This window comes from Camelus dromedarius, chromosome 20 (genome assembly GCF_036321535.1).
Source record: "Camelus dromedarius isolate mCamDro1 chromosome 20, mCamDro1.pat, whole genome shotgun sequence".
Taxonomy (NCBI): Eukaryota; Metazoa; Chordata; class Mammalia; order Artiodactyla; family Camelidae; genus Camelus; species Camelus dromedarius.
In genome coordinates this window covers 32,726,421-32,750,023 of record NC_087455.1, presented here as the reverse complement: position 1 = coordinate 32,750,023, position 23,603 = coordinate 32,726,421, and the positions used below count along the sequence as shown (strand labels likewise).

Genomic DNA, 23,603 nt, shown 5'->3' with positions numbered 1-23,603 from the left:
CCCCAATATTCATAGCAGCACTATTTACAATAGCCAAGACATGGAACCAACCCAAGTGCCCATCAACAGACAATTGGTTTAAGAAGATATGATACACACATACACATATACAACTGGAATACTACTCAGCTATAAAAAGAATGAAATATTGCCATTTGCATCAACATAGACAGACCTAGAGAATATCAAACTAAGTGAAATAAGTCAGACAGAGAAAGACAAATATTATATGGTATCATTTATATGTGGAATCTAAAAAATAATTCAAATGAATGTGTATACAAAACAGAAACAGACTCGCAGACATAGAAAACAAACTTAAGATTACCAAAAGGGAGAATGATGGGGAGGAAGGATAAATTAGGAGTATGGGATTAGACAAAAACTACTCTACATAAAATAGCTAAGCAACAAGGATTTACCATATACAGGGAACTATATTCAGTATCTTATAATAACCTATAATGGAAAATAATCTGAATATATATAACTGAATCACTTTTTTTATACCTGAAACTAACACAATATTGTAAATCAACAAAACGTCATTTTAAAAAGAGATGAGGGACAGGGAAATTAATGTCAAGAACAACCTTTGAGAGAGGGAAGAGAGGGCAAAGTGTGTAAGCCCAGACATACTCCGGATCAAATCAAATGTTAGTTCAAAGAGGCTTCTCAAGTCCAGGGGTGTGCTGCTGAGCGGCACAGCATGGGCACAGCCGCAGGGGCGGGTCCACTGCTGCTGGGTTCTTTCTCTGCACCTCCAGATTAGAAGGAACTCATCTTGTAAACCCAAATAATCAAAATCAGAGAGAGGTTTGTTGTTTTCCGAGATGCGTTTATATACTTCTTGACCATTTGACAAAGTCAGTCTCTGCTACCCTATTTCAGTTATTTAGAGCTTAAGAATAAGAAGTTTAGGGTCATGAATTTATCACTGACTATAGTTACTTTCTGTACAAAGGAAGACAATGCCTTATGCCCAACTCTTTCCCCACTTTAGTTCTTATGGCCTCAAGTGTTCCTAGGGAATCAGATTATCCCGGATTATACCCTTTGGTTGGTGGGTCAGTAGCATCACCTTGCACAGGTTGTGGTGGACAAGAGCATCAGATAAGAGTTGTTCTAGATTCAGCAGCATTCAGTTAATATCCTCTGAGCACCTGCTGTTCCACGCACTTACTAGACACTAGGGTCACTGTCATTGAGAAGATTCACCCTGACCTTGCTGAGACCACAATCTAAAGGACACTGACCACTGAGCTTCAATCCTAACATGTAAACTGTTCTGACAAAGGTTAAACCATTGATGGAAGGGACAGGAAGTTCACCTAACCTGGCTTCGGGGAGTGGTCAGATTAGACTACATGAGAGAAATGACATCTAAACAGAGACCTGCAGAAGCCAGATAAGGCAGAGGAGTTGGCAGAGAGGAGGTGAGTCCATGGTAGTGGGACCTCCATGCACCAAGGCTGGAGGTGAAGAGGGCACAGTGCACTGAGAGGCAATCAGAGTGGCTGGTGTGATGAATGCAAGATGCACCATGGTAGGAGCAGAGAGGGAACAACAGCCTGGACAAGAAGGTACAAGCCATGTTTACAAGTCTGCACTTTATCCGGGGGGCAAGAGAGTAATTGAATTATTTTTCAGGAGGAGCTTTTGGAATCTATAAGTCTTGGACCCTGTAAAAAACAAATAAAAAAAAACTGAAGAACCTGTTTTGAAGTTTATTCATTCTCTATAATATACTCTACTTCAGGTCAAAAATATGGGCTTAAACTGCAATGGCTTTGGCTTGAAATCTCCTCAACCACTGAAATTCATTAGCTCTGGAAAAAGAAGTTTATTTCACTGAAGGTTTTGAGTTTTGCCATAGCCTACTAATACATGGGTGAAATTAGAAATTTCTTGATTTTAAACTTCTAAGAGGTTGGCAGACATGTGCGTGCATGTGTGAGTATATATATATGTGTGTGTATATATATATATGAATGTATACTCACAGGACATGCAGTGACATTAACAGAGCTGGTTTATCTTGAAAATATCCATGTAGCCTTCACACAAATGTGTCAGTGTGCTGGTGGCTGGTCTGAATTGCATTTTTAGGAATGGAAAGAAGACATTCCAGAAGGAAAACATAAGCCTCTTTATCCCATCTTTAAAAAGACCTTCTGCATGTTGTACGTGACACAGCCAATTTTGGAGGACTCGTTTTATATTCTTGTGATTAACATATTGATATAAGCATTGTCAAGAGCGTGATCATTTCTGGGTGGCTGAGATTAACTTTACAGTAAATACAATAAGCAAGTCACAAGCCAGGGAGGACAAATCAGAGTGTCCTTAGCCTTCCCTACAGCATTAGTTACTGCCAGAAAATAGTCAAACAATGTCCAGTTCACTCCAGTCCCAGCAAAGAGGTCCTTTCTTCTAAATGAGGTTGTGATTGCTGCTGAAACAAAGCCCTAAAATTTCAGTGGCTTAACATAATAGAAATATATTTCTTATTCACTTAGCATCCAATCTACAGGAGGGCTCTGCTCCACGTAGTCACTCAGGGATCCAGGTTGATAGACTCTTCAGCGGTATGGCTCTTAATATTGCCTTAAAAATCATTATCCAACTGGAAGTCAGGGGGAGGGAGGGGGTTTTTATGGGACAGTTCTAGAAGCAGACATGGAGAGGCGGAGAGAGGGTTTACATTTGCTTAACTGAAGCCTGAAAAGACCTTCATTTTACCATTAACCATTAATGGTTCCAAGAGAAAACAACATTTACTTGATAAAAGTTTTAATTTCATTTTAAACAGAGTCCTATGTCTTATAAAGCACAAGCAAGGAAATACATTCTTCCTCCTCTGACAAATACTCCCCAAACACCTGAGGTTCACACATAGAATTGCTACCACCTTTGAGCTTTTCAGGTCTTGCATTTCATTTTCTCCCTTCAAATAAAAAACTAAATGCTCCACTGGTCAACAGGAGAACTGGCTCTCGTCTTCTTTCTGCTACTAATTAGATTAGAGACATCAACAGTGAGGTCCCTCAGCCTCTCGGAAACTCAGTTTCCTCATCTCAGCTTACTAAAATTTATCATCCCCTCAGCCTCACAGTGCAAAGAGAATCCCAGGTGATAACTATGCTTTGCTCAATTGAGAACATAAGTTGTGATATTATTTACAATTAAAATGTACAGTGAGGCATGCCACTCCCAGTCCTAGTATCACCGTGAGAAAACCAAGGCAGTGCTATCTTCGGCAGTGCAGCCACAGATCAGCAAACTACTGTGACCGAACACTTGCCCTACAAGAGACACTCCAGCCTGAAAGAAGTTCAGTCCGTCATCTCTGTCACGTTCGCTCCTCCTTCTCTGTTCAGTATTTCTACCAATGGCAGCAGCATCCCGGCACCTCCAGGTGTCAAAATGTCACTGACACCTTTTCGTCCTTCCCCGGCCTTGCTCCCCACATCTACCCAGAAGTAGAGCGTTGCCGGCTGTGCACTCTGTCACTTCAGGCGCGCCCTTCGTTTCCACGCCCTCTCTTTCCTCTAGTGCAGGTTCACCATCATACGTTATCATGTTAATCTTCCTGAAGCCCAGCTTTCAAATATACCCTCTGCCCCCAGACCTTCAGTTGTTCCCCAGTGCCAGCAGAATCCTGTCCAAACTCCTTAGCTTCTTGGCCCTGGGGTCCTCCCTGCTGTGGTTTCCCACCATTCACCTCCGTGTCCTACAGTCTGACAAAAAATAAGTGGTTCTTTACACAGAACCAGTCTTTCTTTGAACCATTTATCATCCAGTTCCTTGGCCTTGAATTGCCTTCTTCCCATCTCTGCGTGTTCTTCAAGGATGAACTCAAATACCCTCTTTTGTGTGAAACATCCTCAGACCAACTCTCCAATCCCTGATTGAATGTAATCACACTGTCCTTGAAACCAATATATGTAACCACCTGATCTAGACATTTCTAAGGATGTGGAATACTTTCTGATCTGTAGGAAGGAAAGAAGGTAGGAAGGAAAGTAGAAAGAGAGGGAGGGAAAGAGGGACGGAAGAAAGAGAGGGAAAAAAAGGAAAAAGAGATCCTAGTCCTGGCCGTAGGACCTTGCATTCTACTTAAAATCAACTTAAACTCACACATAAAGAAGTCAGTATAACAAACAATATATAATGAGGTTCTGAATTATTTACAAAAATTGTCTTACTTTTACGAAGGACTCTGACAGGTGCAGAGTGGTGTAAAGGCTTAACACAGTAAATGCCAAGGAGTTAGAAAAGGGACTAGTGGCTATGACGTGTTAGTCATGAGGAGGGCTCGGGACCTCATCCCTGAGGAGTGGGTGGATTTGAGTGAGTCGTCAGGACGCGGGGAGAAGGGAAAGCTGCCCGACTTCGTGTCCACAGGAACTGAGTCCTGATGTGGCCTTCGCGTCTGTGTGGGTGGTAACAAACAGGAACAGAACTCGTAGGTGGGGAGGACCTATTTTGGTGATCATAAAGATAAAACATTTGAACTTTTAAAATAACTCTGCTAACATTTTTATGATACAGCTATGGTTATTTGTGGCCGGCATCAAGGATCAGTAAGTTACGGCCTATGGGCCAGATTTACCTGTTTGTGCACAGATCTCAAGACAAGAGTGTTTTTACATGTTTTAACTGACTTTGGGACAAAGATTGTATGTGACCTGCAAACTTCAAAATATTAAGTATCTGACCCTTTATAGAAAAAGTTTGTTGATCCTTAATCTGTATGATAAAAATCATAAAACATTTCACAGTGTTATTTCTGTACAATAATCTCATTATGACCTTGTATGACCTGAATGATAATTTTATAAATTTTGTTTGGAGCCAGTTAAGTGTTTTGCAGGAGGATATTATTATAATAACATAAATGTACATGTACTCTCCTTTTTTCTATGCATTCTTATTTAGTGCAGTCTAACAATAAAGTTAGCTACACTTACATAGCATTAGTTATGGAGAAAAACAGTATGTAGAAAATTATTATTTCTTCTTTTTGTTGCTCTGAATGTATTCTTTCTTCCTGATCATAGAATCTTTTCGACAGTGAAATTTCTATAAAGGTTATTTTAATGGACACATATAGTGAAACTTTTGTGGGAATAAAATTAACATGAATATTCATTACCCTTTTCTTAGTAAATGTATCTTTGTTTATAATTTACTTTGATATACTCATAGAAAATATAAAATTAAAATGATTTAAAATTATATGATAAAACTTATTGCCTAATTTTCAAAATTGTATTCAGATTAATAGCTACCTTAACTTCATAATTATGCTTTCATACGAAGTATTAGTTAAATTATTCTACTAATTACTAGCCTTACTAAATTGTTGTGAAATATGTGAGACTGTTTGTGGTTTGTGTATAAATTTTGAAACTAAAGTAGAATTTTATTAAGATATCTGAAACATAACTTTTTAAGAAAACAAACTTTGGCTCAAAAAGGTCTATGAGCATTTTGGTGGGCGTTACTATGTAAAATAGTTCAAACAGGAAATACTGAGGTTTTCACTATATTTTGGAGTCAGCTAGAATAGAAATTGTTACTGGTGTCCATCCAGCATGCCTGTAACAATTCATGGCAGTCCCATAAAGTCCCATAAAGGATGTGTACATATATTTCTTCTATTAAAAAAATGCTACTTCACATATTTTGATAAGTTGTAAAATTTTCACTCCTAGCGTTAAAGATCTTTCCACTGTCTCTGTCCTCACATTAGCACATGAACTTGAGAATCACCTGTATGTTTACGTTTATTGATTTGTTATTTAGAAGTGACACATTTTTCATGCTAACAGTGTTTCATTGAGGTATAATTAGCATTCCATAATAAAATGCACAGATCTTAAGTAAACAGCTCAATATATATTTGGCAAATGTTTCCCCCCATGGAGCCATCCCCCAGATCAAGATACAGAGCATTCTTGTCATCCTAGGAAGTTCCCCTTTCAGATCAACCTCTGATTCTTGTCCCCACAGATTGGTTATGCCTGTCTTGAACTTCGGTCATGCAGTACATACTCCCAAGTCTGGCTTCCTGCACCAAATAGACAAGGAAGGTTTTGCGATTCACCCATGTTGTGGCAGGAACAGTAGTTTGTCCCTTTCTGTTGCAGAGTAGTTTTCTGTTATGTGAATGGTATGTACCGCCGCTTCTTATCCATTCTCCTGTCGGTCATTTGGTTTTAGCTGTTACAAACAAGGCTGATATGAACATTTTTGTACAAATCTTTTGGTGGATACATGCATCTCTTTTCTTTCCTACGAGTAGAACTGCTGGGTCATAGGACAGGTGAATGTCTAACTTTGTTAGTAGTTATCCCTCCAAACCGTTGGGGGGCCGTACCATTCATCATTCCCACTGGCATCGTGTGCGAGTCCTGGTGGCTCCCCGTCCTTCCCAGTGCATGGTAGCACTGTTAGACTTCTTATGTCTGACCATTCTTGTGGGTGTAATATTTTTTATATTTTTCAAGGTACAGCTCTGAAGAGTCCCAAGTAAAGTTCCACTTCTAATGGTCATCATTCTTTCACCCTTTCCTGCTTCCTTGCCTGAAGGCTACCACCTTCATTCTGTGTTCTGCATTATGACTTAAGGACATCAAAGGCCTTTTTACCCAGCATGAGGTTTGTGGGGCTGTTAATGGTTGGAATGACCTGATTTCAATTTGGAGGAATGTGTTGGAAGAGCAGGACATAGAAATGCCATCCTGCTCTTAACCACAGCTGGTTCCCCGGCACACGGACTTCACATGGGGGCTGGAGCAGTCAGAACTCAACTGGAACCAAAATGGAGACTGAGGCAAGGATGATCCCCAAAAGGGTTTGAGGATGGAGCTTCCTCTTATGCCCTGAAAAGAGGTTATTCTAGAAAGTCAGAATAGAATCAAAAAGATGTCAGAAAATGCTTTGTGTTTTCCTTTGTTGATGAAATTATTATTTTTTAAAAAAATATGAACTTCGTTTTTGGTTGAATTCAGCTTGCATTCACTGGGAAGGAAACGTCACCACATAGAGAAGGATATTATCATGCTTTCATGATTTTTAAGAGTTTACTTATAGGAGTGGAACTTAACTTTCGAATTAAAAAATATTGTAGATGATTTTATTGAATTTTCAAATCAATGAGTGAAATGATTGTTGTCCAGATGCCATTTCCCTAATCTGCTTTTCATGGGAACAATGTTACTTTCTTCTCTGCTCTTGCAAGGAGAGCAGGATGTCATTTCTCATGTCCTGAAACATACAAAGGAGGAACAACACCCTAGAATAGTTTCAACTAGATTGCTGACATTTAAAATCTTTTCCATTTCAAGCAAAAATATGGTCTGGCATAATTATAATCAGTAAGGTAATCTGGCCTTGAAAAAGCCTCATTACACAAAGTAATCAAATAAAATAGATTGATACGTTCTATTCTGGCATGAAAAATATTTTAACCTTTTCCTGATTTATTGCACAAACTACTGGCAATTGAATTACTGGGATTATGAACACTGCCGTGTCTGGTAGTCATTAATATGGGCAATATTTTAAACAGGCTTTATTAAATGAGGAATTGGATGTATGATCCTTCTAAATACATTAGTTTATCCTAACTCTAGCCAAGTCTAAAAGAGAAAAAGTTAAAATGAATATGTATAATATTTTCTCAGAATTTCTTGTGTTGCCATGCTGAGGAACAAAATTTCCTCTTTACTTATGTAAATATACAAAAATGCTGGCTTCCTTTAGTAGTGAAGTTCTTGCCAACTCCCCAACCCACACTAGGTTCGTGTTTCACTCCAGAACAAAGGGAGAGTTAGAAATGCCTGTGAGAATTCTTATCTGGGCAAATGGGTTTACTTGGACATTTTTATTTCACCAACCCTATTGCCTCCACGTTGATTTAGCCAGGGTGATGCAGGGAACAGGTCTGTGCTCATCTGCGGCTCCGGTTATAAAAATAATAGACCTGCTATACTCATCCAGCATGAGTGTGTCTGGGCTGTGTCTCCAGAACGGCCTTTCTTGTATCGTTAATGCTCCGTGCAGTGGAGACGCACTAACCGGAGGTCACTGTTTCAGTCATGACTGCTGGGCTCTTTTGCGTCCTGTGTTATTCTTTCAGGGCCTAGATACTTGCGTCAATCTGTCAAGCACATCACAAAATTGGTCTAAATTTCACTCATCTCAGTGTGTTCTTGGTCTGGAGCTTCGTCTAGTTCCAGCATTCATATAACTTCAGCAGCACACCTGGGAGCTCTTTGGGGTCTTATTAGAATTTGTGGATTTTATTTTTTTTAAAAAGGAAAGGGCTGTCTTTTGCATTTGTTTGCTTGCTCCTATGGAGAATTCCATTATGACTGTGGGACTTCAGAATATTCTGTGTGGTATTTATATGTAGATGTCATGTCAGAGGTGTCAGAACATCCCCTTTGATGTTAGGACAGCTGCGCGACGCCACCTTGAGAATGAACACTAGTGGGCTTCACTCACAGCCTTCCTTTGTCTCTTTAACGGGGCTCTTCTTCACTAGTTTTTTTTTTTTATTATTTTTCCCATGAAAGAGAAAAGAAGTAAAGTAAGCAGAGTCTCTGTGACGGGAATGGAATCCTTCCATGTTCCTGAGACGGCAAGACCTTGCCTGTAGTCGTGGGGCAGTGTTTACGATCTGTATTATGTATAAACACTTCATGGGTTCAGGTCGCAATGATGTTTGGCTTGAGTGTTGCTTGTTGCCCAGTACATGTAAAGAAGTCCATCCCGACTTTGACTTCTCTGCTACCATTACTAACCCACGTAAGGCAACTGCCTTTCAAAGTTGGTTCTGAGAACATTGTGCCAAAACACTGAGGTCTCTTGTGAATTACTGTGGCTGGCTGCTTATCTCGTGCATTCTCCATTCATGAAACCATGAGGGACTTCAGTTTGTATGCAGCCTGTTTTACCAGCTTACTGGAGGTCACATGCTGGGCACAAACAGTTTCTGCCTCACTGCCTCCCTGTTGCTAACCAGGTCATGGTCTGACCCAGAAGGACCCAGAGCATTTTTAGTGCATGGACTTCCTAAGCAAATCAAGTTGGCACACCAGGACGCACACATGTGAACTGAAGTGTCATGCCGAGGTTCACAAGTGACCCCTGTGGGTCAGAGCCTTTGGGACTAAATTGTCCCATCACATGCACTTGGGCCATACTGAGTCACAGAGTTAGCAAACCACTTTTGAATCACCAGCCCTGTTTTAATTTACCTGAGACTGTCTTCTTCCCTTTGTCTTCCAGAGCAAAGGTTGGCAGACATTTTTTAAGTTCCAAATAGTAAATGTTTTAGTCTTTCAGGCCGTATGATCTCTACACAGCTCTATCATTGTAGTGCCAAACCAGTCAGAGACAAATGAGCAGGGCTGTTTTCCAGTAAAACAGAAGGAGGAGGAGGAGAAGGGGGAGGGAGGAAGGGGAGGGGCAAGAGATGAAGAGGGAAGGGGAGGAGATGAAGGAGGAGGAGAGGAAGGAGGAGGGGGAGGAGGTAAAGGGGGAAGGAGGAAGGGAAGCCGTGGTGGTAGAGGAGGAGGTCAGATTTGGCGTGCTGGCCATAGTATGCTGACTCCTGTTATTGGGAAGAAGTTTAGAGAACTTTTTTCTGAAGCCTTTTTCGATCTTATAATCACATCTTTTGGTGGAAGAGATTTGTAGCACATAATGATATTCTAACATTTAGGGTGTCTTATCGCTAACATTTAGCTGCGTCTTGGTAGATTTTAATCTGACTGTTACTTGTATGCTTAGCACTCAAGAGGTGGCAGGTTTTTCCCCTTAGATATTTGGCCAACAGAGCCCACCATTACCAGGTCAGTCTGCTGCCTTAGAGCCCAGTGAGCCCCACAAACACAGTAATCTGATTGGAGGAATTTCCCAGTGTTTCCTAAAGCAAGAGCCGAACACTTTATTAAGGTAACTAAATATAATAACATTTGAAAAAATATTTTAAACAGCAATTTAAAAAAAAAAAAGCCTATACATATAGAAGGATCTTTTAAAGAAATGAACACCCTAATACATCTTGGCAACTTTCTGCTTTTACAATTGTCACTCACTGTGTAACCAAATCCTAATTTTATGCATAGATTCACCAGCACTATTTCTTTTGTAAAATCTGAGTTATTGTCTGGGAGAGAGGGTCTTCCCAGGAGTCCCCAAGAACATGACGTCTTTTGGTAATCAGTAGTCTTTCTGGAAGTCTGTCCCTTCCTTCAGGTTGCTGTGGTTTTTGTGTACTTCTGCTAGAACCATCAAAGAATGGTCCGGGGATGATGACTTAGCAGTGAATGGGCAGAGTCAAGCTGGCAGGGCTACCAGCAAGGTCTTTGGTAGAAAACAGATACTGTGTGGTGAGTTTCCTTTGTCTTCTGAGAAGCAGTGTCCAGAAGCCACAATAGGTAGTATTAAAACTGTGCTACTCTCAGGGCTGAAGATCAAACAGGGAACTGAGAAACAGAATCACGGGGCACAGCTGTGAGTGCAACCTGAGTATTTCCCACAATCCTTTGTCTTTCTCGCTGGAGCTCATCCTAATAGGTCATTTCTATAAGTATTAACTCAAGTCTTGTGTTGTTGTAAAGATGCCACTTGTCCCCTGATGGAGTAGGGCTTGATCTGACGTTCTAACTTCCTTATCAATTAGGGCATATCTGCAATTCCTTCTGCCTCATCTATTGGTGTAAAAAATGTAAAGGGACAATTTTTTCCTAACCAAAAGGTTAGAACTTTTATTCCTTATTTTCTTTCAGAAGATAACACTCTTGCATGCTCTCATCTAATGCTTGTCCTGCATGTACAACTATTCATTGTAGAAGCTGAGGTTACCCCTAGCAACCAACAGTTTGTCTAAACTGCTTTGGCTTCAGCGTTCTCTTAAAGGAGAGTTCTCTGAATCAATTTCTAAAGAGCTTTCATACCCCACACATTAAAACATATATAAATAACAATTCAAATTTTAAGAGCTTAACAAGACCTTTCAACAACGGTTCATAACATGAGTTATTTTGAGATTAGATGGAATTTTCATTACTAGTTAAAACAGGAGTGAAATTTCTTTTTATGGATTTCTCTAGTTTCATTTAATAAAACTTATCCAATGAGATGCATCACCCCATGGAATCAGAGGCAGTGCTATGTTAAATACTTGTAGATGTGTTTCAGGAAACTCTCCAGGTATTAACTAAGGCCTGGGAGAATGTATAGCACGCAACCTTCCCCCATCACTGGCATAACTGGATAGTATTTTCCCCTCCAAAGCTCTGGGAAATACTTTATTATGCCCCACAGAGCCAAATGGGAGACAATGAAGTCTTGTAATTTTGGTAATGTTTTGTAATTTGAATTAGGAAAGGTCAAAGAGAAGAGAATGTAATAGAAGACTGAAGGAAATGTGCTTTGTGAAAATTGTACATTTTTTTCCAGGTAAGGGAAAATACTTCATTCCTTTTAATAGATCTGGAAGTCCAATACTAGAGATTTTTTTTACATAGACTGATAGAGAGAAAAGAAATAATCAAGAATTTTCAAAGATCTCACTTCCTGAACAAATATGTACTATGTTCTTACTATTTACAAGATGTTATTGAAATCATCTGTATGATCATTTATAAATCACAGTACTTTTGCATAGACACTGTTCATAGTAATGGCCCTGGTAGTTGCCAGGCCATATACTGCTTTCCTTATTTCATGTACGAAAAGAAAAAATAGGCTCCTGAGGTTAAAAAGGTACCCAAGGTTACACAGTGTGGAGGTGAGGTACAGAGCCTGAACTTGAGCCTAGCTTTTCTGTCTCCAGACTTCAGCCATAAGTCAGGTCATACTTCTATGACCATGTATGTCTCAGCTGTTTATCTTATATATAGGATTTACCCATATTTATGTATTCATCTATCCACTTATCATAGTCTGAAGTACATACACACCAATATATTCAGGCATGTTGGCTATAGTAACACATGAATGGGTGAATGGAGGAGTTACTTATTGGAATGACTTGGATGAATGGAGAAGTCACTACATACACTTGGAGTGTGAGACCAAGGGATGTTATATAATCATGCAGACATTAGCTGTCACCAATAATTCTCAATGCTTTATATTTGCACTTTCCCTGGAGAGTATAAAAATAAATATATATTTTTTGTTTCTGAAGTTAACTGTCTAAATCTTGCTACAATGATCTAAATTTCCAAAAACATTTTCACTGTAATTTTCTTTTAGTTTGGAGCATTTTCTAAGTAAAGTTTTAGCTGGACAATAGAGAAAATCCAAAAAACATCCAAAGAGAATTTGTAGTGATATGAAACTCCTCACACGAATAAATGTTAAGATCATTCTACTATTTAAAAGATTGTCTTCAGATAAGAGGCTCTCCAGGGTACCACTTTAGGACATCTCTTATTGCCTCTAATCTTAGAAGAAAGGATAAACTAGAACAAAACTCTGATCCTTGAAAGACGGAAAGAGTATAATGAATTTAACTGTTTACATCTTTTTTACACATGTAGAGCTTAGACACCTAGGAAAATACATCGGGACCCTCCACAAATCGAATCAAGCTCCTTTCTTCCAGGATAGCTGTGCCTGAAACACTAAGTACAGGGGATACACCAGGATGGATCCCTGTTTGTGCTATTTTTAAAGATTTACAAGGACAGAGATTTCACTATGCCAACATTTGTGAACATTATCACACAATAAGCATATCACAGGCCATGTCCACTTAGCGATGTCTTAATTTAAGGACACAACATAGAATACTAGAGCAGCAGTTATAAAAGAAGGTAGCCATGAGGTCTGCAAAAGTCAGTGTGCCTTAACCCTACCTACCTTACTGGTTTCTGTGTAAAGCACTAAGGAAGGGAAGGTGAATTGGGGGGTGGAGGATGAATTGTGAATTGCAAAAGAGAAATTTAAACATTATTTGCAAATGAAACTTAAAGAATGATTTAACATTTGTTCTGTTTTGTTTTTAAGAATGTGGACTCTATTCTTTCCTTGGTTGGGAGATAAAATAATTTGTACCTTAAATATGTTCTTTTCTTTTATATATATATATTTTCTTTTTTATATATATATTTTATTATTGTATTATTTAATTATTTTATTTTGGCTGGGGGGAGGTAATTAGATTTATTTATTTTTAGAGAAGGTACGGGGATTGAGCCCAGGATCTCCTGCATGCTAAGCATATGCTCTACCACTTGAGCTATACCCTCCGCACAACAAGCTGTTTTCTGAATGTGCCGGAAAATTGTATCCGCCGGAATGGATTGGTGTTTACGCTTCTCCATGAAACGTGGCTGTGATCAAGAGCTGCCTCTCGTGGGCAGTTCAGCCTGCCAATGTCTAATACATCAGAAAGGGAGAGGAAAAGGAACATGAGGACATATTCAAGAGTGTAACACAGAGTTGGAACCTAATGCACTAAGCCTGTTGGCTTCCACAAGAGTTCCGCAGGAGGACTGACCGCCGATGTGATTTTTATCTTCGCATCTTTCAGGCAATGACCTTGACATGCAATACTGTAGCCATGGCTTCCATTGAAAGGCTCTATTTAAAACATCTTTTTCTGAATTACCAAGACAAGAATGGAGCAAACGAAGATGGAAAAAAATAATGACTTTGTCTACAAAGCTTCTCCCTTCAGTTCTCTAAAACTGTTAATACCTAATTAATGACATTCCTATTGTACAAAAATATTGAGAATGCAAATATAATTTCCCAGCTAATTATTTCATTTTATGGAAGTGACACATATGAAGTACATAGTCTTCATAAGAGCCAGCCATTGTGGACTTTCAAGTGGAATGAAGTGCACTTTTCTTGTGACTATTCTGATTAAGTGAAAAATGCCTTCTGTATTTATGTGTATAATACTACCTTCTTTTAGAAGATATTTACCATTAAAGTAGGGTAGTGAGATTTAGGTGAGTAAATTATTACTGACATGGAAACCCAAGGAATATCAAAGGATGTGACCACTAGCAGCTCCAAGAGTCTGGACCATTCCTCTTTTGTTAAACATGGCTCCAGCAGTTGATGTACAGATAGTAGTGGAAGGAACGTCCTTTCACTTTGAAAAACCTTCATACCTCTTCCACTCAAACAACAGAATGTCAAATACCATATTCTCAAGTATTATATTAAACTATAAAATACTGGTGGTTCCTGAGGGAGGGGAGAGGAGACTGAAGAGGGTCTCCATGTGATTGGTTGGAAGAGATTCAATGCTTCATTCCACTTTTTTTGAAACTTTTTTTTAAATCTGTTTTTATATATAGTGGCTAACATTTGTAAATCTCAAACTCCCAAATTTATCCCTTCCCACCTCCTTTCCCTGGTAACCATAAGATTGTTTACTATGTCTGCGAGTCTGTTTCTGTTTTGTAGATGAATTCATATTGTCTTTTTTTTCTTTTTTCTTTTTCAGATTCTACATATGAATGATATCATACGGTATTTTTCTTTCTCTTTCTGACTTACTTCACTTATAATGATGATCTCTAGGTCCATCCATGTTGCTGCAAATGGCATTATTTTATTCTTTTTTATAGCTGAGTAGTATCCCAGTGTATAAATATACCACAACTTCTTTATCCAGTCATCTATCGATGGACATTTAGGTTGCTTCCATGTCTTGGCTATTGTATATAGTGCTGCTATGAGCATTGGGGTGTGTGTATCTTTTCCAATTAGTGTTCTCTCTGGATATATACCCAGAAGTGAGATTGCTGGATCACATGGTAAATCTATTTTTAGTTTTTTGAGGTTTTCCACAATGGCTGCACTAAACTACATTCCCATCAACAATGTAGGAGGGTTCCCTTTTCTCCACACCTTCTCCAGCATTTATCATTCATGGCCTTATGAGTGATGGTGATTCTGACTGGTGTGAGGTGTACCTCTTTATAGTTCTGATTTGCATTTTTCTGATAATTAGTGATATTGAGCATTTTTCCTGTGCTTTTTGGCCACTTGTATGTCTTCATTGGAGAATTGCTTGTTTAGGTCTTCTGCCCATTTTTGGATTGGGTTGTTTATTTTTTTCTTCTTAAGTTGCATGAGCCGTTTGTATATTCAGGAAATTAAGCCTTTGTCAGTCACATCATTTGCAAATATTTTCTCCCATTCTGTAGGTTGTCATTTTGTTTTGCTTCTGGTTTCCTTTGCTGTGCAAAAGCTTGTAAGTTTAATTAAGTCCCATTTGTTTATTTTTGCTCTTATTTCTATTGCTTGGGTAGACTGCCCTAGGAGGACATGGCTAATTGCTCCATTTCTTTGATTTAAGGATTAACAATTGTAAGGACTGCAATTAGAACTAATAAAGCTTTTCAATAAAAATAAAACTACATCAAATGTACAGTTTTTAAAAACTAACAACAGCCTACAACACCTCACACTTTTGTAGTTAGAATCAAAGTCTACCCAAGTCTAAAGATATGAATACTTCTGGGTCCTCAGCAGTGAGGCCTCGAGTCAGGATGAGAGGCCACTTGGTGTAACCTGTGTGCCTTATTTTGACAGAGGGCTAAACAGGTACCTTTAGGACTGACAGTCTGATTATGTGGTATATTGAATATAGGCTTTCCTCTGGTTTTCCCATTTGGCTAAGTTTTTTTTTTTTTAATTATTATTTCTAAAAGCCTTTGGAAATTTGAAGGAAGCTTTTGATAAATTGTTCAGTGCCCGAGTAGAGGCCTCCATGATGCATGTTTGGTGACACCAGTCTTGACTAATCTTTAGCACTCTGGGATCTAGTTTGGAGACCTGGCGATTTCTACTGCCTTTAATTGTTTTGCCTCACACATGAAAATCGATCTTCTGTGTACAGAAAAACTTATGAAGAATTTTAATCAGTTATCAGGGGCTCAAACAATGTAGTGATCTGTGTTGATACTAATGCAAATAGCTTAACCCAAGTGTAAAATGAATTCCCAGGGACACTTTGTGTGTGATGACCTTTGTATGTGGACAAACATTGACAACTAATATATGGCACAATTTGTCTCTTTGCCTGGATTTTGGCAAGGATCTTATGGAATATATCAATAACAAGGTGCATTCCAATTTCTAAAATGCTAAAATAGGAGGAAAATGTGATTTTTTTAAGTTAAATTTTAAGGTTATATGTGACTTTGTGTTAACACATACAAAGTAACAGAAGGTGTACAGCTCATAAGATGATTTATTCACTAGTTTTGCAAATGAATAATATACCTATACATATATATATTATATATATATAAAGTTAAAAATTAAAAACTGAAAGAAGATTAAAAATGTGATTCTTATAATCAAGGAAATTTGGTGTTTATCTGTTGGATTTTACAGTGGCAAAAATACTTCCTAAAATCAGAAAAATAGTATTTAAGCAGCTTATTGGTTCCTGATTTACCTGAGATAGTCCACTTCCCACCCGCTGTCCCACCATAATCATTGGCCTTTCATTCTCAAAGGTGTCATTGGCTTGGGTGGTCATTTATATGGCTGTTCTACGTATTGAGCACCCTTGTTGGCAACACTAACATAACAAGTCTCTAGAGAACTGAATAGTTTGATATACAATATACCTTTGAAAACATATAATAAATTCACTCATATAATCCTCAGAAAAACCCTGTCAGACTGGTCCTTCCTCTGTGGAAGAGGATATGAAGCTTAGTGAGACTAAATGTCCTGCCAAGTCCGTTCAGCTCTCATGTGACAGAACCAGGATCCCAATCCAGATGTCCAGAGCAAACGCATTCTCGTGGGTTTAACAGCAATAATAACAGTAGGAATGATTATCATCAACACCATCATCATCACCTTAAAAATAAAGCTACCACCTGCCCAACAGAGGTTCATAACCATTGTTTGTTCCATGGACCACTTTGGCTTTTGGCGAAAGCAATGACATCTTCTCAAATAATATATTTGAATACATAAAATAAAATGCATATTATTACAAGGATATGAATTATCTTAAAACACAGTTATCAAAACCTTAAACTCAATATATTATATTGTTATTATTTAAAATGCATAAAATAGTAAGATCTTGTAGTATTATCTAATTATACTGTAATTTCAAAGTAGCAATGAACATAAGGATTATTCTGAGATTTCTGCAACAACTCTAATGTGTTATGAAAATATCTGTGATTTCTCTTGGTGACAAAGTAACAGGTTCTGCTAACACTTCTATGGTTTGTTACTTACATTCATAATGGAAGGAAATTCTGAATTTCAGTTAGAGAGTATTGAAAATAAACGTGTCATTTTCTTCATTCAAATTCACAGACCACCTCCAAATTCATGAACCCCCAGGTACGTCAGATTCAGAACTCCTGCCTTGGAATAAACCTGCAAAATAACTATCATTATCTGCATCTTACAAATGAATAAACTGAGGCTCAGAGTATTTAACTTGCCTAATGTTTTTCACGTAATGGCCAAGAAGACTGCCAAGTGATATTAGCATCTGTACATCACCTCCCAAACTCTCCAGTGGCAATCGCCATTTAAGTGAGAATTGTAGCGTCCACCCATCTCTGAGCCTGACGCCTCCTTTGGAATCGTTACCCTAATCACTTGCACCTCCTTCCAACACCAGTGATAGCCTTGATGAGGACTGCAGATATCCAAAGGGAGATTGGGGGTGAGGTCTGTGTGCCTGACTAACTGTTTTATTCAGCCTGCCTCAAGCATGTCTAGTGTTCAGTCTCCCCTAAGTGGTCCTGGGGGGCTTTTCAGAGTGACCATTATTTCCGACGTGTTTGATGCTAATTTCTAAACACAGCTATTTTCCTCTGCTGCCTTTATGCGATCACTGCTGCTGCTTAATACTATCCTCAGATGAGGGAGATTGTTTTTCTACACCTCCCTCAGCTCAATATAGGCACCTGCTTGGGTATTTTTCTTGTCTATAATCACTGTAATTCCTTAATCTCTTTTTATCTAAACTATACCTATTAAATTATCTTAACTTTTCTCAGAGCTAAATTGCCTCATCTGTTTATTATTTTTCCTTCATTTTGTCTGAATGCTTTAAAACTTACAAAGTATGCGAAGCAATTGTTAAAGCTCTAAGTGGTCCCAGGGTGCCCTGATTAGTTTCTGTAATTGAGTCTTCCTGACTACACTGTGTGTTATTAGCTTCATACTAACTAGCATAACTAATGCTAGCATAACAAACCTTAGGGTTTCTTTTAAAAATTATTTAATATTTTAAAAATCCTGTGAATGTGCCCACTTGGCAGTTGAGTTGTTAATGGCTCATCCTCTTCTCCTGTGAATGGTGGCCATTTTATTTTGGCAAATCTTGCCTCTTGAGGTTTCTCATCTTTGGCAGTGAAATGATGATGGCATGGGGTCTGCTCAGGATGTCTTCAGCCTGTTTTCACCTGAGAAGATTACTTTTGCCACACAGCTTCGAGAATTAAGAGTATCTTATTCCATTATTGAAAGAATCTTAGAAGCTTCACTTGTGTTTGGGAAATTGAAGGGGCCATTTTTTTTTTTAATCATTGTCACTTTATATAGCCTTCTAGGAAGGATTTATTTTTAGCATTTATAATGGATGTTGTAAAAACTTGTATATTTGAAGAGCTTTGTAAAATATACATTAAAGATTCAGCTTTCTACTTTAGTTGTTGAACCCTTTGCTTTCTTAAGAAAATTTAAAAAACAGATCCTGAGAGACTGATGTTGCCTTCACACCAACACTAGCAACGGCATCATCTCTGTCATCTTCGCCAGCACCACTGTCATCCAAAACAGCACCTAGCGACGTGCTTGCAGGGTTACATATACATGTACATATATGTGTTTAAACACAAAAATAGATGTGTTTAATCTTTCAGCACATGTTTATTGAGTGCCTTCTAAGTTCCAGGCACTGTCTTAAACTCTGCCCTCATCTTACTTCCATTCTAATGTATCAAGACTGATGATGTGGATAAAATAAACAAAATGGTATGAGGACAGCTGAGGAGGAAACCGAGACAGGGGACAGAGATGTATGTGGGGAGGGAACGTTCAAATTTTTGTTGGGGGGACAAAAAGGGACTTTGCTGCGGTGGTAACGTTTGAGGCAAGATCTGAAGAAGACAGAGAAGTGAGCTACGTGGGTATCTCTAGGGAAGGTGCTGATGGAGAGTGTATGTGGCATTTGGGGAACAGTGAGGAAGCCAACGTACTGAAAGTGGTACAGGGAAGAGAAAGCAGCGGGACGTGAGGTCACCAGCGTAAAGGAGCCCAGATCATGTCTCGCGGGTTCTCTGAGTGAGATTAGAGCTCTCAGAGGCCTTTGAGCAGACAACTAAACTGATCTGAATTGACAGTCTAAAATGATTGCTCTGGAAACTGGTTTTAGAACAGGCTTAAGGGGAACTGGAACTAAACAAGGCTGAATAATCCACGTGAGAGATGATGGTAACTTGGACCTGGATGGTAGCAGTGGATGGGCTGAGAAGTTGTCAGTCTCCAGGTATATTTTAAGAAAAGAGCCAGCAGGATCTGATGGTGGATTGTATATAGAGTGAGAGAGAAAGAGAGGAGTCAAGTGCAACCCTGCAGTTTGAAGCCTGAGCATCTCAAATGAGAGGAGTTGGGTAGAGGCATAAGGTGGAGATCAGGAGGTCAGCTTTGGACATGTTAAGTTTGAGATACCAGACATCCACCTGGAGAGGTCAAGTACATGGCTTGGTAAAAGACTAGAGTTCAGTGGAGAGATCTAAGAAGCTATATAAGTGGACAACATTATTTGGCTGCTTGGAATGGTATCATTCATTCATTTATTCATTTGACAAATATTATCCAGTGCCTCTTGGCTAGACCCTGGGGGTACACTAATGCGCTAAAAAGAACTCTGTTCTCATTGGAGAACTTTCAGTCAAGGGGCAAACATCATCCTCTTCTATCAATCTCTCTCCCAGTTTTTTTCAGCATCGCCCCCTCTTCTTTGTACATGTCTCTTTCATAAAACTCATCATATTTAATTTAACAGCCAGTTATCATCTTTGCTCTTAAGCTCTGTCCTTTTGTAAAGAACTGGTACTATTTAGTCATGTTTATACACATATTCCGTCATAGGTAAGTTGATAGTATGGTCTGTTATTAAACCATGAAGCATATACTGTGAAGAAAGGAGGCACCATTAATAATCACACCAAGGCAAAGGATGTGAATTGGGACTACCCAGGGCAAACAGGGACATATGGTCATCGTATTTGGTTTCTGTCTCAATAACTATTAAATAAATACAGTTTACGCCCCAAAGAAACATCTTTACCGAAATGACTTAATATTTTGCTTTTAGCTTTAATTAAGGATCAGTATTTAAGAAATAGTGTTAAGAAAGGTGTTTTTTACCTCTTTGGTAAAACTGTTGTTGGAGACTCTATCCGTTACTTTGTTCTGTGTTCCTCACAGAAAGAGCCATGTCGTAATTCCTCTCAGAATTGACTGCTGGAAAAATCGCTGCTTTTTTTGAGGAGCTGGTGGTATCCTCTCTTTTCCTGGATAATGAGAGTTTCATAATGCATCAGTCTTCCCACTTCCCTTGGCAGCACGAGCTAGAGCTAAGCTACATCCTCAGGCTGCTGTTGGGGTATCATGTCAAATTTTCCCAGTTGTGACTTTCTTTCTCCTCAAGCATTTCTTGAGCACCCACTATGTAGCTCAGACATGCAGAAATAAAATTAAAAACTGAGGTAGACAGCAAGCTTCCCTGTAAGCTTTGTTACATCTGTCTATCAAACAGCCTGGATATTGTGTTGTTTTTATTCCTAAAAGAAAAAAAAATGTGAATACGGTCATAGTTCCTATATAATATAAACAAAATTCTTATTTCTTTTACCCTATGCTTATGCCATATTTTCAGCTTTCTGCCTCACTGTCATTACCATAGTGACATTTATAGAAGGATCATGTGTTTTCCATAAGTTTAAAGGCTATCCATGGACCTTAGCCAGCTCCAGAGGAGAATTTACTGAGATCTAGAGTGCTTTGAATGACATTGTGAGAAGGATCTCCTGAAAACACAGGTTTAATCTCACGAGAAACCCCCTGTGCACACACAGAGAACGATAGGGCTGGAACGGGATCTCCGGAAGCCGTTTATTCTGTTCCTGTCTCTAGGCAGCATGGTGGCTAAGCCACAATGGGTGTCTGCAATTTTAGGACTAATGTAACCTACCCGAGACTGCCCATGCCCCCGAGCTGCAGCCGGTTTAGCTGTCAAATAAAGATAACTTAAGGCATGCCACCTTGTCATCATCCCTTTCCTGGCTCTCCTTTGGGTCCCCAAGGCTATTCAAAACTGAATGCTGGAGACTGTCAGACATACAAGTCTGGACCTCAGGGTAGACTTGACCAGAAAGTAAAACCTATTCTTGGTTTTGCATGGCAGGGAGAAAGCGCTTTATCTATCATCCAGTCTTGATAGGTGTTTGAGATAAAGCCCTGTGAAGCACCACCCCCCACAGCTCCACCCCTTGAAACGGGAATTTCAGGATCACTGGCAGCGCTGGAAAAGATGATTGTGGCAACGCAGCACATGGTACCATAGGATGATTTCCTTGTGGGAACTTGTTTTGGGCTTACCGCCTGACCAAACAGCATCACCACCATCATCTGTAAAATATTAACATTTCCAGGAGCAGGAAAGTGGTACTGAGATGGATTGCCCAGTGTCAGGGTGGGGTTTACTTCTTTGAAGACTGAACGAAGGAGGCGACATGATTAATTCAAATAGGAGTCTCCTTTTCTCTTCATTTGATTTGGGGATTGCAATGTCACTTTAGGTCAAAACCTAAGACAGTTTACCTAGGTTATGAGAAAATAGAAGTGTTAAAACAAAAAATAAGCCAAATTTGAGAGGAAGGAGATGTTGAACTTGGGTCTGTATTTGTGAAGAAGTATTGTTTGGAATTTTATAAAAGCAAAGAACACAAACATCACCCTTGTGTTTATATTAGGACGTAAGCATTTGAAAACATGCAATATGTATTTTAAACACTGTTCTTTTGAATTTTGCATTGCACCCAAAGAATGCTAATGGTTACCAAACTGTTCTTTGGCAGAGTTAGCTGACTCTTAAAAAAAAGAAAAAGAAGTGTGATAAGATGTGATTCTAGCATAAGACAAAGTTATAAATCCTCAGCCCTGAGCAGATATTAATTAATCCAATGATCCTAACCTAGGTTGGTGGAGAACATTTCTCTACATTGCATTATGTCCATTATTACATGGCAATGAATGACTGTTTTCATGGCCCCTATTATATGGACGCTTCTCTTAATTAAGAGAACGGGGTAGGGGTTTACAGATAATATCTGAGCTCATCACTGAGCTTCTCAGCCTCCTCTGTGTGTTTGTCTCCATTGGTGCTGGTTTTCTCAGCAACAAAGCATCCAAGCTCTAGTAGTAGGTTTCTTGCTGCACCCCGTAACCTGGAGGGCGGGTACCTTGTTGCGTGTGCTAACGCGGGCTGAGGGAAAGCAGCACGGCTCTGCTCTGCTGTACCAGCTATAATCAGCTTTTCAGATCTACACTGAGGACGTCCCCAATGACTCACGGCATAGTAAGGAACACGGATGTTTGTGACAACACATTCCTGAGAAGGGGCAGTTCCAACGGCCCTGTGACCCGGCTTATTCATTCCGGTTTCTTTGTGCAGAGACATTTTGTTTTCCCAGCTCTTTGGCCATGTGCTAACGATTAGACAGTGACTCCATAAATGAGGAGAAAAAGCAGTGTCATGGACGGTGGGTGGTTTGTTTTCTTAGTTCTTTATTGGAAACATATGGAGATGTTTATATATAAATAGAAAACAATAGAATACTGCCATCATGCTAGCAGCAGCTAATAGAATTCTACATGAATAGAAATCAAACATGTCTCTACCTATGCCAGGATTCTGGTTTACTGACATCTGCACATCCTGTCTAATTTGGGTTGAAAAGATGTTTTATTATTTTAGGCTTTTTATTCCTCGTTCGAAGGAAATGGTGGAGCAGGATTTTTGTTCTGGTTTTTGTTTCTATTTTCATTCTTCTTTTTGCTTAATCAAATTACTTGATTAGCTGGGACAATAAATTCTGTCCAAGCAGACCTTGTATCGTGATCATGCTAAAAACTTTTTAACTATACACTTGTTTCACTATATTCTTTGCGTTTTTGAATTGAAAGTGAGGACTTGTGGCCCGACAGTTGGAAATAAACTTCAGCAGACAGGGCAGTGGAGGGGTTGAGAGCACAGGCTTGTAGAGGCAGAGCTCTGGGTTTGAACTCTGGCTGTTCCACTGACTAGCTAGGTAAGCTTGGGAAAGTTAGTTAACCTGACTAAACCATGGTTGCTTCGTCTGTGAAATGAGAAATATAATAGCACTCATAGAGTGATTGTGAGCATTACATGGGAAAATCTATAAAGCATTTCACAGTGCCTGGCATGTCGGACGCACTACAAAAATGCTACCTGTCATCATTATGAGCAGCTAACAGAATGGTTTATGTGGAGACCACCCTTGAAAATCTGAGAGGTACTGATGTTTAGC

The 23,603-nt window shown here is 39.1% G+C and overlaps 1 protein-coding gene across 7 annotated transcripts in view; it reads left to right on the top strand.

The window, feature by feature from the left end:
- CPQ (carboxypeptidase Q) overlaps positions 1–23,603 on the top strand; it is a 391,868-nt gene that overhangs the window by 303,660 nt on the left and 64,605 nt on the right. The window contains exons 7-8 of one of the 7 annotated variants that reach the window (XM_064476950.1): positions 14,495–14,520; positions 17,347–18,801. The exons of 5 other annotated variants lie outside the window; for them this stretch is intronic. In XM_064476950.1, coding sequence (XP_064333020.1) covers positions 14,495–14,520; positions 17,347–17,365 — 45 coding nt within the window. In that variant the 3' untranslated portion in view covers positions 17,366–18,801. Of the gene's footprint in view, positions 1–14,494; positions 14,521–17,346; positions 18,802–23,603 lie in introns of those variants that run through there. One more of the 7 variants, XM_064476949.1, reaches the window with a different exon arrangement.